The sequence below is a fragment of the Sorghum bicolor genome, chromosome 2 (assembly GCF_000003195.3).
Source record: "Sorghum bicolor cultivar BTx623 chromosome 2, Sorghum_bicolor_NCBIv3, whole genome shotgun sequence".
In the NCBI taxonomy this organism is placed as follows: Eukaryota; Viridiplantae; Streptophyta; class Magnoliopsida; order Poales; family Poaceae; genus Sorghum; species Sorghum bicolor.
This window is the reverse complement of record NC_012871.2, coordinates 65,747,431-65,765,023: the sequence shown is the minus strand read 5'-3', so window position 1 is coordinate 65,765,023 and position 17,593 is coordinate 65,747,431. Positions and strand designations below refer to the sequence as shown.

Sequence of the window (17,593 nt, the reverse complement as noted above, 5' to 3'; positions counted from 1 at the left end):
ATCAAGGGGCACAAAGAAGGTGTGCCTGTGAGTGAGAGGGGCAATTACTTTGAGAGATGTGACCGTGAGACGAGCAGATAGAGGAATAAGGAACGACAAATTAAGGATGAAGAAAAGGGTGTGTGTGTGTATCAGTGAGAGGGGGCAAATATTAGGAGAGGTAAGACTATGAGACGAGCGGATAGGGGAGAGATCTGAGAGTGAGAAGGGCAAAGAAGATTATTTAGAGGGAGGTAGGACTATGAGACAAGTGAATATGGAAGAGAGTTTGAGAGGAGGATAATTTTTTTTGTATATTTTAATATTACTATGGATATAGATGAGAGATCAAGAGACGGATAAAAGATATCTATATATATTTTAATATTAATATAGATATAGATTTATAGGTATACATAGATGTTGACTAGACCAAAGATATTCTTCGAACTCTCTCTCTTACTGGGTCCCTTGTCCTCTCCTTGTTTATTTTTCATTTCTTTCTGCTCTTCCTTTGTCTCAGTGATCGGGATTAGAGCGTGTTAGCTTGTTGTCAATAAAAAGGTGGCAGGACTTTGGATTCATATTTCAAGTTGGAATTGATTTCCATGAATGTCTGCCTTAAAAAAGGTGACTGAAGAACTTGTTGAACCAGCGTTGAAGATGGTGCAACGAGAAATTCAGAAGAACAAAAAAGACGGTATAGCGAGAATGTCAATCGTTGTTTCGTTTTAATGAAATACGGGCTTAACCCCGTCCGCAAAAAAAAAGAGTGCCAATCGCTGAGGAGGTGGGGATGGTTGGGTAGAAACGGGTTTTATGGGTTGGGTGCTGGTGTAGAGTTATCTGGATGGTTTAGAATGAGTTTCAGTATCTAACGGATTGGGGTGGGTTGGGTTAATAGCAAATGCAAGTTAGGATGGGTTGGGAGTTAGAACATACGTAGCATCAGCTTCTATGGCCGGAACCCGCAAGCAACGACGGCGGCGTCGACATCGTACAAGCTGACCATAGAGGCACTGGCGCAAGTGACGTATACTGGCACAAATGGGTGAACCTGCTTCCATGGGCTGGATTGGGGTGGGTTATTTGCTTTAAACTTTGGGCTGGGTTGGGTTAGGAGAATAATTTGACAGCCTGATGATCAGGGTGAGTTAGGAGTGGATTTAGCCCCATTAGCGGAGCGAATGGTAGGAGAGCATCGAGGTCCTACAAGATTAGAATGGCTAATAATTAAGAACGACAGTAGCAGATACCGTGTCACTTAGGTCTTCATCAACAAAGACTTGTATACAGGCTCGTAGGGTTGGCTATCGAGAAGATTTAAATATTGAATGTTTGGATGTGCACCTCTGCTCCTATAATATTTTGTATCCTATATCTTTATTTATGGCCATCCACACACACAAAAAAACAACGTGCAGATACACACATGCTCATCTCGATCATCATCGCATATGACCACACAAACAATATACTACCAAAGAACTTGTAGAATCATCTTTGAGAATGCTTTTTGTTTTTTCCATTTGCAGATGCTTTTTCTTTCATTTTTGTGGCCTTTGTTTTGAATTAAAGTTTGGGAATGGCAGAATGGGAAATGGATTAGGGTAAGAAGAGGTGGCGTTTTTTTTGAGCAGGAGAAGGGTTCACCAATTGCTCCATTTAGTATAAAAAGAACTTGCTGGACATCACCTCAAAAGCCCACGAAGTAAACGTAATTAGGCCCATAGATCTAGACCAGTCCTGCAGTCCAATCTGATGTAGCTAGGTCCAGACTCAAGAAGCTCGTAACAAATTGTTATTGCCCACGTGCCATTCGACAGAAAAAACAATATTTCTCGAAAGGAGATGTACAATATTACCAAAAGAAAAACTATACAAACTTCAGGACGTTGACAGAAATAACAAAGAATCATTGCATGTGCATGGTCTATGTAATATAATGTCCGTTTTTAGTCCGCAGCACTGTGCCCGGCGCAGGGGCCCACATGCACAGAAGCAAATGTGAAACATCATTCAGGCCTTGTTTAGTTCACCCAAAAAGCAAAAAGTTTTCAAGATTTCCTGTCACATCGAATCTTGTGGCACATGCATGAAGCATTAAATATAGACGAAAGCAAAAACTAAGTACACAGTTTAGCTGGAAATCGTGAGACGAATCTTTTGATCCTAGTTAGTCCATAATTAAATAATATTTGTCATAAACAAACGAAAGTGCTACAGTACCGAAATCTTTTCGGATTTCGGAACTAAACAAGGCCTCAAATAGAATGCCGACTTAAGTTTCTATTGATTGCGATGTGGTAAAGGCCAAAGTTTGTCTGGTAAAACTGAAGTTCTCAACACTATAGCAAAGCGTTCTATTCAAATGACACATTGTACGGGGGGAGTATTTTGTCTCGAGAAAAACGTTCACCACGAAACCCGCGGAACACAGAAACCTTGGCTGAATGAATATATAGCTGGTGTTCCTGTCCGTAGCCTGTGTAGAGCTCGTCGAACTGTTGCTGTTATCCATTGACCGCAACGGCGAGCCTGGAAGCAACCGGGAACGGACTTCTCTGTCCATCTCAAAATAATTATACTTGTAAACAAAATACTGTATATATCTTTTTTGCGTATATTTAATATAAGAAGAAAAATACTTATTTTTTTTTTGAATAAAAGAAAAACACTTACTCCGTAATTATTTTGAGGTTATCTTATCTGCATCTACAATTTTTGGTGGGTACGGGGCGCACCGCATACACACAATGCAAGCGCCTGGGAACTCCACATGTACGTGGCAAGCACATGCAGGGACGGGAGCGTCTACAAGCGCCCAACGCGTCGCCGTCTCGCCGCCACCGACGAGGACGGCTCGGCTTCGGGCGGGCGTTGTCGGCGTGGTATTCTCCTGATCACCAGACCGACGTACGTGGACCAACATCTCTCACTCAAAAGCGCCCGAAAGCCACGGAACCCAGCCGCTTGCTACCGTACCTGCACGCTTCACGCCACGGCAAGGTCTAAGCATCGCGAACACGCACGCCACAGCCCACGGGGCAATGCAATGCAAGGCGCGCGCGGAAGCGGAAGGCGACCAGGGCCGCCCGCATCGCGCCGCGTGGTCCGCGCGCGGCTTTGGATTCTTCCTCGACGCCCTGCTGCCGGCCGCGCGCGCCTGGGCTATCCAGGCTATCCATCGACCTGCAACTCGAGAGCGGAAACACGTGCTCCCCTGCTGTAGTCTCGTACGGGACTTCCTCTCCCGACACGTCGGTCTGACTTATCTCGATCAGCCCGAGTCTATTCGCTTGATATAAAAATCATAACTAAAAATGACGTTCGCTAATTTTGTTATAAAAGGAAAAACACTGTTAAATAATTGAACAGAGCGAGAAATAAGATGAAGGACAGACATAACACTCAAAAACAACAAAAGGAAAAGAAAAGAAAAAAGACGAGAGACAACGTGCCTCTTCTTGTACGCATAAACAGATAATCATGCTACTCCGTAGTACAGGCAAGCAGATAATCATGAAGACATTATCTTTTCAGCCTGAATTGATCTTGCAAGTTTCTTTGGGCTTTGGGGGAAAGGTGTTTCTTCCAAGTTGCATGTTCTGCCCGTTCATATGAACTTGGTCAGTGTGATGAACGTTCCTTCTTTCGTCGGAGATGGCACGGGGATTCCACAGCGTTGCTTGCAGTCTATACGAGCTAGCAGTTGTGCACGCATGGTGTGAAATTGTGACGGTACTGACTGCCGACTGCGTGCGAAGCAACAAGAGACAAGAGTGCACTGTATCCTCACACCATGTGCCACCGGAACCGTGTATGGAACGTTAAACTTGCCTGAAAAATATCCCGATCCATTTGTCAGCGCACTGCTCTGAACCATGGCGTACGATAGTGTCCCAGTGTTACAGAATCATAATTATGACAAGCTACATGTCAATTCAAAGATCTTACTCTTGCAAAAGAAATTCTCTAGACTTTTGCTATTTATTTCTTGACAGTTTTTTTTTACTAAATCTGTCAAAATTTTGTACGTGTGATTGTGCTTTAGTCTTTGTGTTACAATTGTTATTACTAAGTAGTACTTTTTCTAAAAAATATATGATAGATCTGACCATAAAATTTGTCGACAAATAACTAGATATTCCTAATTTTTTATTACAAGAAGCTAAGGGCCTACTTGGTTCACGATCAAATTTTGCCATGCTAAAGATTTATCAACCAAAAGTTGACCAACCAATTAATAACCAAAATCATAGTTTGACAATTTTTTGGCTTGGTAAATTTTGGAAACAAACCAAGTAAACTCTATTTTTTTATTAAATATATAGGAGAAATTAATTTATTAGAAAACATCACATTGCAAAAGCGAGTATCAGACATGCAACATGATACAAAATATTAAAAATAACAATTATCCAATTCAACAAACATCAAACCAGTCGTAAATTTAGAGAGCTAGCCATATCTTGCACTTGAGAATTTTTTTGTCTCTTCAACAACCAAATGTTTTAGAAGTTAGAACCCTGGTCAAGAATGAGTAGGATCATTTTGTTTCTTTTTCCAACAGTACGAGATAGTAGCTAACTCATATATATCATGTCACAGCCACCTCATTATATAAACCTTACATGTAAATTATTTTTTTATTCTATATCTTTCTTCCTTTCCTCTTCTTTTCTTTATGAGTAGGTCTACAAAGGGCTTCTTTATTCTACATCTTCCTTCCTTCCATCTCCTCTTTATGTGAGGATTGAGCACTGCCCTCCTCCTCCTTCTATCTCTAACAACTCTTTTTGTGAAACTTGACATCGCTCTTCGTTGCTATGTGCATTCATTCAGATTGAGTTTTCACTTGTCAACCTCTCTACCTCACAACATCACCCAACAACCAGTGACTTTTGATGGGAACGAAAGCTGCGTGATCTTCCATCAGGTCAAGGTAACTCTCAATTTCATTGAGAATTGAGGCACATACTCTGCCTTCTAATCACAAAGATCTGAACTTGCAACGCTAGCATCATGTTTTCTTGGTTATGAATCGTGCACTGCTCAGTTGACCAAGCCCTAAAGGCTAGTCTTTGTATGCGAGTGAAAGAACACAATTTGATATTCCAAATAAGGTGATAACGATTCTTGGTCATGTCCCCAATAGATTCTGACAGGATGAACGGCCCAACGACTACATGAACACAATCACGAATGCATGGAATTAGTTAGGAACTAACTCACCTAGAGATTTACTTACCATGCTCAAACTCTACTAACTTGCCATTACATAATTACTGTGATTTTTTAAAGAAGCGATATCATCACAACTTTTCATCTAACGCTACTAGTGAGGTGGAGAATGTGTTTACACGGTGTTGGATTAATTGGCGAGAGATGTGTGAAGAAACAAAATTTGAAGAAAAGAAAAACACCCTATTATAAAATGGGCCCACTTGACACAGCTATATAGCACAGATCGAGACATATATAATAAATGAAAATTTTAAATAATCTTATATTAAATTTAAATTGTAGATAAACGCGTCATCTAAATGATCTCCATGTATGCGTACGTCCAGTTGCAGGTGCAGCGTTTTGTAGAGCGACTGGTGCTTCGCGCCTGGTGCACGCGGTTTCATCACAGGATACGGAACTCGTGTCGACCAAAACAACACAAACCAAACATACCTTCCCCCCCCAAAAAAAAACTCAGATAGCTAGGGTTTTGTTTAGTTCCAAAAAGTGAAAAGTTTTCGATACTGTAGTACTTTCGTTTGTTTGTGACAAACATTATCCAATCATGGACTAACTAGGATTAAAAGATTCGTCTCGTAATTTACAGCTAAACTGTGTAATTAGTTTTTGTTTTCGTCTATATTTAATGTTTCATGCATATGCCACAAGATTCGATGTGACGAGAAATCTTGAATTTTTTTGATTTTCAGAGTGAACTAAACAAGGCCCTAGGTCATCTGCTGACGTTGATTTAGCAGTCATTTTGACCTGTGGCCGTGCATGATAAACGAGGACCACCAGTCAGCCCCACTTACCGCAGGTAAATCAAGACCAGTAGCCGACGATCGCACGGCTGGAAACATCACCGCACTGCCGAGCACACGCCGGTACGCCACCTGCAGCGCAGACGAGCGGCCAGCGAGACGTTCCGCCCTCCACGGGTCTCCAGCCTCGCCCGCGCGGCTGCGCCGGCGACTACTATTTCTTTCCACTCCCACACGCATCATCACGTTCCCCATCCCCCGCCAAGAAGAGAGGAGAAGGAGACGAACGAGAGAAAGCCTGTGAGCTTGCCCGCCCGCGCACACAACCGCGACGTTTCCCGACCCGTCACTCCACCACCACCAACTCGCCCTGCACACACAGTCCTTCCTGCACACGCGCCGCCCGGCGGCTGCCCGTCACGCACTCATATAACGACTCCATACGGTCCAGCAAGCCACTCGCCAGGCAGTCGGGAAGCGCGACCGCACCAGCTCCTGTACTACCTGCAGACGCCCATCGGCCAGAACACTCGCGTAGCCAGGCTAGTCCAAGATTCTCTCAGTCCGGTCCTCCATCCGGATCTCGCCGAGGCGTGCAAGATTACTGCTTCGCCGAGGATTAATTAGCCGCCGGCCGAGCTTCTCCTGAGAGTCGGCAGCTTTTCTCGGTCCCGATTTGCCCTCTGCTGCTCGTGGTGCGCCGCTCTCCTAGGGCCCTGCAGGCGAAGGGAAGGATCCGAATCAACATGGCCGCAGCCACTGCCGCCGCCGCTTCTACCATGTCCCTGCTCCCGATCTCCCAGCTCAGGCAGCAGCAGCACGGCGCGGGCGCCGTGGTCGTGTTCCGGCGGCGGGCCCGGGACGCGCGGCGGAGGCGATACGTCGTGCCGGTACGCGATCCCCTCCCGTCTCGTCTCGTGCGATCTTTTTTTAGTCCTTTCTTGCTCCGGTTTATTTGGGCGTGGTGAGCTGATGAGTGGGCAGGGTCTGTGGTTGTGGCCGGTGCTCTGTTTCGATGATCTCTAGACGGCGAGGCTGTTCGGGCCGGCGATCTTCGAGGCGTCCAAGCTGAAGGTGCTGTTCCTGGGCGTGGACGAGGAGAGCAACAACAAGCACGGGCACCCGACGACGCCGTCGCCGACTTCCCCGCCGCTGCCGCTACTGCCGCGGACGTACACGCTGACGCACAGCGACGTGACGGCCAGCCTGACGCTGGCCGTGTCCCACACCATCAACCGCGCGCAGCTGCAAGGGTGGTACAACCGCCTGCAGCGGGACGAGGTGGTGGCGGAGTGGAAGAAGGTGCGCGGGCGGATGTCGCTGCACGTGCACTGCCACATCTCCGGCGGCCACTTCCTGCTCGACCTCATCGCCGGCCTCCGCTACTACATCTTCCGCAAGGAGCTCCCCGTGGTACGTACACTACGTGTCTCCCTGCTGCCCACACGCGTGGAAACACGTGTAGTAACATGTACTGCAAAATTGCAATTGGTTTCTCTCATTTCACACCGTACACCGACCTGGTTCCTGAGCGAGACCCCCACGCCGACGGCTGGCCAGTGTGTGTGATCGCTGCAATTTCTGCATCCTGTCGTTCTCGTCGCTTTGCTAATGCTTCCCACACCGTTAAAGCACGCACAAGTATTAGGGAATCTCTGTTGCTCGGTACTACTACGTACAAGTCAATAGTGCACTCAACTAGCGTGTCTGCCTTTGGTGCAGGTGCTCAAGGCTTTCGTGCACGGCGACGGCGACCTGTTCAGCCGGCACCCGGAGCTGGAGGATGCCCCGGTGTGGGTCTACTTCCACTCCAACCTGACCCGCTTCAACCGCGTCGAGTGCTGGGGTCCGCTGCGCGACGCCGCCGCGCCGCCGGCCGAGGACGACTCCACCGCGCCGGCCGCCGCCTCCAACAAGGATGGGCAGATGCCGCCCGTGGGCGAGTGGCCGTACCGGTGTCCCCAGCAGTGCGACTGCTGCTTCCCGCCGCACAGCCTCATCCCCTGGCCGAACGAGCGCGACATGGCGGCCGCCGCCGCCGATGCCTCCTCCGCCGCCGGCCAGGCCCAACAGCAGTAGTGAAACTGCACGTACGGAGGGGGATCGAGGGACCTTCGCTGCAATTGTGTAATGTAAGCCGTAGCTAGACTACTAGACTAGCGTGTTGTTTGCATTTGGTTGGGTAGTAGCTGCAAGCGCGCGCCGTGCAGGTGTGCAGGGGGCGCCAACACTTGCATGCCCCGCGCTATTCTTTAATTGGTAGCTTAGCTGAGCTCAGTTCATTTCCAAGTTGTGTTCATCTTTGGAAGTACAGTAGCTTGGTTGAGGTCGGTGGGATGAACATGGTGGTCTTGTAAATAGCTAGCTAGAACACTTTGATCTGGATGGCAAACCTGCAAAGAATCTGCACGTACATAGTACACATGTTGCTGCAAAGTGGCAAGTTTAAGTGTCGGCAGGCAAAGTATCATCCGGTGTACTACTTAAATTAGAACTATACTATTTCTTGAACTGTAATTCCCCTGGATTTGTGTAGTAAATGGAATGTAAATGACTAATTATTTATTCGACCGTACGATCTTGATCACGCGTGTCTCTGTCAGGAGGTGTGAAGATGCGTCTGAAAGTCTGGAACCGTGAGGTTGCGAGTGGCGATTTTGTGGTTGTGTACTGAAAAAATGTACACCAGGTCGCCTGCAGTGTGCAGTGCTAGGAGGAGTGTGGAGTTACCGGTAGCTTTCAACGCTTGCGTGCCGTTTCGACTAAACTGCCTCGAGTCTGGAGATTTCTCCCAAACTGATGGATTTCCATGGCCGTTTTAGTGCGAAAGATCATCTTTTTTTCTTTGCCTTTGCGTCATTGCTGGAATCGGCAATTTTGTCAGCAATAGCAGCCGTTTTTTTTGGTTTGGTGCTCTTGCTTGGCGTGCTTGTTAGGCACGACTTACATGCATCATTCAATCAAAAAAGAAAAAACTTACATGCATCTGGCAAAGAAATTACCAGAACCCAGGGTATGCCCGAGGAAAAGGAAGAAGAGAAGGAAAGATAGAAACAAAGAAATTAATCACTCTGGATGTCTTTGTTAATTAAGAATATAAATCACGAAGTAATGATTGACTTTGCATATTTTTCCTTCTATTTATCCTTTTGTGTTTTAATCAGCGAATAAGCAGACTTGTCTGTATGCGATGTATTTATATTCCTACTACTGTCATATCATCTGCTCTCATCGCCTCATCGGCGAAACAGGAGTATACCAGACCTGTAACTTTTTAGTGCAAAAGGAGTTGCATGATCTTCATTTTCTTGGAGAAAAGAAAAGCATACAGTACTGTATATGCCTTTTCTCTTGATTGACGAGTTTTAGGCCTTGTCCAGTTTGGAAAAATTTTTAGTTTTCGTTACTGTAGCACTTTCGTTTGTTTGTGACAAATATTGTCTAATTATGGACTAACTAGACTTAAAAGATTTATCTCGCGAATTACAGGTAAACTGTGTAATTAGTATTTGTTTTTATCTACATTTAATATTTTATGCATGTGTTACAAGATTCGATGTGATAGGAAATCTTGAAATTTTTTGGAAGTAAACAAGGCCATAAAGCGAAACCTCTGAAAGTGGAGATTCTAAACGTGCAGTGCAAGTCTACGGCCCTTGGAGCGTAATACGTCGGCCCATTCATTCCTAGTGGGCATTTAACGGGCTTTTAGTCAGCCCCAAACCCAAAAAACCAAACCCAACGAGGCCTGGGCCCGGGCGGGGATTGAGCGAACATCGGTTGCTTCTGTTTCGTTACGTTCCTCCTCCCTTCTCGTCTCATCACTTCACACACCAATCCCCACTCCCCAAGGGAAGCGAAGCGCACGCACACTGCCCTCCGGCGACGGCGAGGCCCTCGCCGGCGGAGGATCGGATCGGATCGGATTGGGTGGGATCCGGATCTAGGTCAGCACTGGCATCGCCGTTGCGCCGGTGATGCCGACTCCGAAGCAGCGGCTCCCCTACTCCACCTCCGGCGGGGGCGGAGGAGGAGGGAGGCGCGCCGCCTCGAGCTCCGCCGCGCTGCCTCCCGTGGTGGTCCTCGTGTTCCTCTTCGTGGTCGCGCCTTCGCTCTTCTTCGTCGCGCGCAATGGCGGTCGCGGCCACGTCCACGTAGCCTCCGGTCCGGTTTGCATCCCCTCCTTCAGAGCCCCCCTGTTGTTTGTGTCGACGCGAGGTGTTTAATTCTGCGTTGCCTTGTGCGATGAGCGCCTAGATTGGGTGGAGCTCGGTGGAATTTGTCTAGATTTTGGGATTGATGCGCTCTCCAGCCGTAGTCTGATGCGTCTTAGTTGGATTAGGGGATCATCTGTGTAGTTTCAGAGTGGTTTAGGGATTTTATATTTAGTACTCGCTGCGCTGTTGCTTGATTTTCTGTTTGGATGGAAACTGTGTCGGTGGAACATGGTGCTCCAAGGAAATGAACCTAGTCACCCTGGGATTGCAGGAATTGTTATCCCTTATATTATATGTTGCTGTTGCTAGGTTGTAGGTGTATTGTGTATATGATAAGTGGGTAGCGATAGGCTAATGTTGTAGAAATTGAAGTGCATGCATACAACAATGAGCTAACAAAACTATAATGAAACTGTATAATGGGTGGTCATAACAATCTATGCCATTGCCACTGTTGGCTGAAATGTAGTATTATTGATGAAAAACAATGCGTATGATTCAACATTATTTGTTTGTTAGGTGTAAGAAAAATGGTCCCTCTGTTCCAAAATGTATGTCGAAAAGCTCTCTAACCTTGACCAACTTTATAGAAAAATACATCAAAATCTGCAACGTTAAACTAGTTTTGTTAAAAATAACAATAAAATATATCTTCACAGTCTATTTATTTGATGTTCTAGGTGTTAATATATTTTTATCTGAACTTCGTCAAAGTTAGAGATGTTAGGACCAAACTAAAACGATATACATTTTGGAACGAAGGGAATATATTTTTGCGAATTAGAATACTGCACTATCTGAATGCATTGTTTTACCTGAAATAGGTAAGCATTAACATATTTTGTTTACCTGCAGATCCCAAGGGCAAGAATGTCGATCAGGTAGTTACCAATCCTGAAAGGGTTTTGATTGCTTAGTGAGCGTAGTTTTTGACGATTCATTTCATCTTTTGAATTGCCTTGCAGGAAGCAGCAGCAATGAAGAACCTCAAATCTATTTTGCCTAAGGAGGTCAGAACGTCTTGTGACCAACCCTTCAAGGGTTTCAATTGCTTAAAGAAAAAATACTTTCAATTTTTGACCTTGCACATATGCTCCTTATGTTAAACAGTCAAACTGCCTTAGATGCTGACTTCTCCCATCACACTAATACTAAGTCTAGACTCCAGAGGTTCTACTTTTCAATTATGTGTGTGTAGCTTATGCACCAAACTAATTCAATGGATGGTCTGTGTCATAATGTGGTGAATAAACCATATATTTAGAGCTCGTTAATCACCTGTTTTTTTTTTATCTCATTCTTAGCAACTATTGTTATTTCCCTATCTTATGTAGTTATCTTTTATAGAAAATTTTATTCCCAGCCTAGTCTGTCTGACTAACCTTGTTCCACTATTTTGGCGTGTTTTCTGCATTTGCCGATCTTCTATTTCCTCTTCTTTTTTGTTTTCTGTTTCCCTTTCCCTTTTCTTTCTTTTGTTGGGGTCCAAAATTTTTATTTGATCTTTTCTCTTTCTTAATTTAATGGCAGGCAGTCCTCCTGCCAGTTTGGGAAAAATATTTTTCATTATTTAGCTTATTGGCTACTGGCTTTACTATTTGCAGTCTGTTTATTGCATGTTTGTGTTAATTCAGTAACTAGTATACATCATGTTGGTTGCATTTGAAACAGCCTTTAATATTTTTTATGTGTCCTTAATATCTTTGTGTTTGGACCTTTTTTTTGTCTTCAGGTGTTTGATGCTATAACTGCTAGTCAACAAGAATCAGGCACTTTGAGTCTTGATTTTTTCAGGAATCATGCATCTCCCTCTTGGAAAACTGATGATCTAGTCACCGAGAAGAGCATGGATGTTGATGACAAGGCTAAAGCTGAAAACAGTTTGCCAGAACATGATCTACCAACAAATAGATCACCCAAAGATCCAGGTACTAACATAAGCATGAATATCAAAACCTATTATTGTTCCTCTGCTTATGTAAGCCAGAAAATAAAGTGTTTTTTTTTTAATGCAGACGAACATCAAGTTGATAAAGCAGCAAAAGTAGCTCGAAGGGTAACAGTACTATCCTTGTATACAAATTACCTTGTTTTGGTCTCTGTTGGTGTTGGTACACATTTCGTACGTCCTTTTTACTTGCCTGTATACTGTAGAAACTTAGGGAGAAAAGGCGTGAGAAGAGAACTATGGATTTGGTTCATAAAGATGATGAAGCACGTGCTAAGCTGGAGAATGCCGCTATTGAGCGATCAAAAGCTGTCGATTCTGCTGTGCTTGGAAAATACAGCATATGGCGAAAAGAGAATGAGAACGAGAATTCAGACTCTACAGTTAGGCTGATGAGGGACCAAGTTATTATGGCTCGTGTCTATTCTGTGCTTGCTAAATCAAAGAACAAGAACGATCTATATCAAAAACTGCAGACCCGAATCAAGGAAAGCCAGCGGGCTGTTGGAGAGGCATCTGCTGATGCTGACCTGCATCACAGGTGTGCATCTGCTTCACTTCTTTCCTTATTCTGGGAAAATCTGTTTCTTACTTTGCTCCTTTTAACCATCTATGTTGCAGCGCACCTGAGAAAATCAGAGCAATGGGTCAAGTTTTATCAAAGGCGAGAGAAGAACTTTATGATTGTATGGCAATCACTCAGAGACTAAGGGCTATGCTTCAGTCAGCAGATGAACAGGTCAGGAGCTTGAAGAAGCAGAGTACATTTCTTAGCCAGTTGGCTGCAAAGACAATTCCAAACAGCATTCACTGCTTGTCTATGCGTCTGACAATTGATTACTATCTCCTCCCCCTTGAGGAATGGAAATTCCCAAGGAGTGAAAATTTAGAAAACCCAAATCTCTATCACTATGCACTTTTCTCAGATAATGTCTTGGCAGCCTCTGTTGTTGTGAACTCGACCATCATGAATGCTAAGGTATTTTGCATGTACTTGTAGTCCATTACTCGATTGCACTCCACTAAGTAGTTTCTAACATTGATATTTGGATGACCTTTTCAGGAACCAGAGAAACATGTTTTCCATCTTGTGACTGACAAGTTAAACTTTGGAGCCATGAACATGTGGTTTCTGCTGAACCCACCTGGCAAGGCCACCATCCATGTTGAGAATGTGGACGAATTTAAGTGGTTGAACTCATCATACTGTCCTGTGCTGCGGCAACTTGAGTCTGCTGCCATGAAAGAGTACTATTTCAAAGCTGATCGTCCCACCACACTGTCAGCAGGTTCTTCGAACCTAAAGTATCGGAACCCCAAGTACCTCTCTATGCTGAACCACTTGAGGTTCTATCTCCCAGAGGTCTATCCAAAGTTGGATAAAATACTCTTCCTCGACGATGACATAGTTGTGCAGAAAGATTTGACAGGGTTGTGGGATGTTGATCTTAATGGAAAGGTCAATGGTGCTGTGGAAACCTGTGGGGAGAGTTTCCACCGTTTTGACAAGTATCTTAATTTTTCAAATCCACACATTGCTCGGAACTTTGATCCAAATGCATGTGGCTGGGCTTATGGGATGAACATCTTTGATTTGAGGGAGTGGAAGAAGAAAGATATTACTGGGATCTACCACAAATGGCAAAATCTGGTGAGAATTCAGTTCTTGTTACTGAATTGCATGATTTACAAAAAACTGTTTTACAAATGTGTACATCCTTAATTAAACTCATTATATCTCACATAATCCTCCTCTGTTCTGTTCTGTCCTGTTCTGGTCTTTTAGAATGAAGACAGAGCTCTTTGGAAGCTTGGGACACTTCCGCCTGGCCTCTTGACCTTCTACAAGTTGACGCACCCACTGGACAAGTCATGGCATGTTCTTGGATTAGGATACAACCCAAGCATAGACCGTTCAGAGATAGACAGTGCTGCTGTGGTTCATTACAATGGGAACATGAAGCCATGGTTGGAGCTAGCAATGACCAAGTACCGACCATATTGGACCAAGTATATCAAGTATGATCACCCTTACATCCGTGGGTGCAACTTGAGTGAGTAGATAGTCGTGCTGAAACTGACAGATGAGGAAGAGCCTGTTGGACAGAAGTGTTCCACTACCATGTCCTTGCGGTGCGTTCTTTGATACAGCAAAGTGGTACTACCTGAAGCTCTTGATTGCTTTCCTCCTCCCCTCCCCTCCCCTCTCCTCCCCTGAAAATTCACTGGTGGATGTTCTGACGAGTTTTTTTTTATAGCGATGTGTTTTTTTATTCAATTATTAGTAATGTGTAGTTATATTCTTCCGTCAAAATTAGCAGGAGAAAAACTTCTAAAATGTGCTTATCCGGCTGGTGTCGCGTGCTGCTTAGAGGTATGTCTAGAGAATTGAGTGTTGCCGGAATTGGATTGTCTTTTGTATCAGATCAGATGATATAAAGTACCAGGAGTACAATCCAAAGCGAAAGGCATCAATCAAGTGGATTACAGGGTTAACCCTGAGTCCTGACCAATGTAAAACTATTACAACTACAGTATCAAGAAATGCTGGTATCCTTTTGATGATAACTGGTCTTGTAACTAATCTTGTGTTTCTCGGTCATGTGTTGCATGGTGCGCCTGCTAGCGCCTTCCTTGAGCCACAGCCACCGTGCGTCCAACCTGTTGCTCCTAGCCCCAGGGACTTCTTCACCAAAGGTGCGGTCGACGCGGGCTCGCCGAATGCCCGTCCGCCGCTGCTTACCGGGCAATCAGCTCGAGCCTTTTCCATGTTCCGATCAACCCTCTCGCCATCGCCCTCTTTCAGCCGCTCACTGCTTGAGCTTGACGCGCGCGCGGTCGTCTCTTCGGCCGCACGGTGAAGCCGCGTCACTTGGCGTCTTCACGGCGCCCCTGCCTTCCACCAGCATCTTCTCCCCGGCGCGCTCGATGCTCGGCACTCCGCGCTCCTTGATCCTGTGCGTGTACAGCGCCCCGTCTTCGCCCTGCAGCAGCAACTCGCCGTGCCGCACGGCGTGCGGCCCACGGGCCCAGGCACGTGCCGCGGCAGGCCGCGCAGCTGCACCCTGCAAGAGAGGCTCCACCGGCCGTCGTCCCCGAGGTTCCACATGCTGATGTCGTCGTTGGACGCGGCGAACGGCTCGCCGGAAGTCGGGTTGCGCCTCACGCTGGTGACCACGCACGGCGCCGCGTCCGCATCCAGCAGCCGGCAGTAGAGCGGCCTCCGGTGGTGGACGTCGTCGAACGGCGGGAGCTCGACCAGCGTGGCCTCCTCTTGGTTCAGATGAAAGCGGACGAGTCTGGCTCTTGCCACCTCGTAATGTGTGAGCCAGTACACTTCGCCGCTGCTGTACACGGCGTCGGCGGCACCGGGAGCGCGCACGGGCTGACGGGCCTCCAGTACTTGTCTCCTACTCTGTGCACGTACACCACCTCTTTCTTCCCCGTGGAACCGGATCTCGCGGTCCTCTACTCGTGTGGGACGTGCACGATCTTGTGCAGCTTAGCGGTCGCGTCGAAGCCGAGGCAGTACGCGCGCGGGTCGCGCTGCGTGCTCGTGCACGGCGGCGGCAGGTGGAGCGACTCGCCGGTGGTCGGGTTGGAGATCCTGACGGCGCAGCCGCGTACGTCGAGGAAGCAGAGAAGGCAGCCGCAGGCTCCGATCATGTCAACCGATGTGCCCGCCGTGAACTTGGCCGTGACGGCCCACTGCTCGTCGAGCAGGAGGCCGTGGCTTGGCGCCGCCGAGCACAGGGGGAAAGAACACGACCGTGTGCCTCGGCGTTGCCGATCGGTGGCTGGCACCGAGTGCGGTGGGCGCCGGAGCTTGCGGCATCAGCCGTAGCCCGTAGCACACAAACGGGCAGTGGCTTGGCCGTGTGCCGAGGTGGAATCGGAGTGGAGTTGCACGCTTGGGCTGACCTCGGCTCTCCTGCTTGGAACGGTCTACGATTACGAAGTCCAGAAAAGAAGTGCATGCGCGAATTTTATACGCGGAGCAGTAGGAGATCAGCGGATCACGCTCCTGAGATGATAATAAGTGCAGTGGCGTAGCCGGCGTAGTACGAAATGTGTGAGCACTATTTGTCTTTCTAAAGAAAGAGTAGTAGTAATCGTTAGTCGTCGTCACAATTGATTGATTGAGGTCTTGTTTGCTTTTTGAAAAGTCATGGCTAAAATTACAGCATGCAGGCTTGAGCTTTCCCAGACGATCCAACCATAACATCGACGCTGATATCATTATTTTTTTTGTTAGACAATAGTCAGACCATTTCGTTTCACCTTAAACAATGCTGCCGGTCTATTTTTGCTTGCTAACGAATGCTAAAGAATAATGATGTGTCATGTGTGTGTGCGCTGCTGCGTCAGTCATTGTGCCAAGCAGTGTTGAATATAGGGGATGTTTGGTTACTAGCCACAATCTACCACAACTAACTTTAGGCAAGTGTAGCAAGCCACAAAAAGTGTGGCTAGCAAATTGGTTGCCACACTTTGCCATGTCTAAAGGAATCTTGCCACACTTTTTAACTCTATGACATGTGGAGCCCAAAAGAATCATGCCTAAGTTTAGTTGTGAACCAAACACTTGCCAGCTTAGTCAAACTTGCCTAAGATAAAGTGTGGCAAATTGTGGCTAGCAACCAAACAGCCCCATAATGGGCCATTAGCCCATATTTATATTTGATGATTAATTCAAGGGTCCATAATTAATGCTATAATAAAAATGGTTTAGTACCATATTGATGATTGACCATGTGTTAACTCAACTTAAATAGGTGGCCTTTGTTAGCCCCTATGGAGAAGTTGAGAGAGGATGAAAGGGTGCCACACGCGCGCGCCGCCGCCGCCGCCGAGCCGTGTCTTGTACTCGGTTTATGGCAATTAAAAGAGATTAATGGTCATCATTCAGATGTTTCCTCTTGAGGCCTATATATACCATACGCACCCACTCTTTCCATACCTGCGAGAACACACATCTAGTCTTTTTCTTCCTGTCGAGTTGCTCTCTGTCCATTCCCGTCCCGAACCTCTGCGCGCACAGAGATCGGGAGAGCAGGCCTCCGGAACCCGACGCCTTGCATCGAGATACCTGCTCGGGTGTTGCGGGCAATCAGGTTTTTGGGGAGCGTCTTCCGCGACTGCTCACCGGCAAGATCTTCTTCTTCCACTCCGGCGAGTCTTCTTCCTGATGGACGTTCGCGCGGATCGAGATCGACTACTTCGTCTTCTTCCTGGTGGACGTTCGCGGGACTGCACTGCGAACATCTTCCTGCACCGACTGTGGTCCGCTACTTCGAGCAACGCACTATGTCGACTAGTGCGAATGGAGCCGCCGGTGCCTTCGGCACTGGTCCATCCTCTGGATACAATCTTAAACGATTGTTTTTCGTTTTCAGTATGTTTGCTGTTGTTGCAGTAGTATTTGCAATGTTTATCTCTAATCTGAGTAGTGATAA

General features: G+C 46.5%; 2 protein-coding genes across 2 annotated transcripts; both read left to right on the top strand.

Moving 5' to 3' along the window:
• LOC8054896 (protein STAY-GREEN, chloroplastic) lies at positions 6,235–8,557 on the top strand. The gene is made up of 3 exons (XM_002462673.2): positions 6,235–6,862; positions 6,999–7,385; positions 7,695–8,557. Exons 1-3 carry the CDS (start codon positions 6,719–6,721, stop codon positions 8,049–8,051), a joined length of 888 nt encoding a protein of 295 aa, XP_002462718.1. The 5' UTR covers positions 6,235–6,718; the 3' UTR covers positions 8,052–8,557.
• On the top strand, positions 9,775–14,717 carry LOC8062082 (polygalacturonate 4-alpha-galacturonosyltransferase). The gene is made up of 9 exons (XM_002462672.2): positions 9,775–10,136; positions 11,045–11,070; positions 11,155–11,199; positions 11,922–12,117; positions 12,205–12,245; positions 12,344–12,678; positions 12,759–13,116; positions 13,201–13,788; positions 13,924–14,717. The coding sequence occupies exons 1-9, from the start codon at positions 9,950–9,952 to the stop codon at positions 14,197–14,199; spliced, it is 2,052 nt and encodes a 683-aa protein (XP_002462717.1). The 5' UTR covers positions 9,775–9,949; the 3' UTR covers positions 14,200–14,717.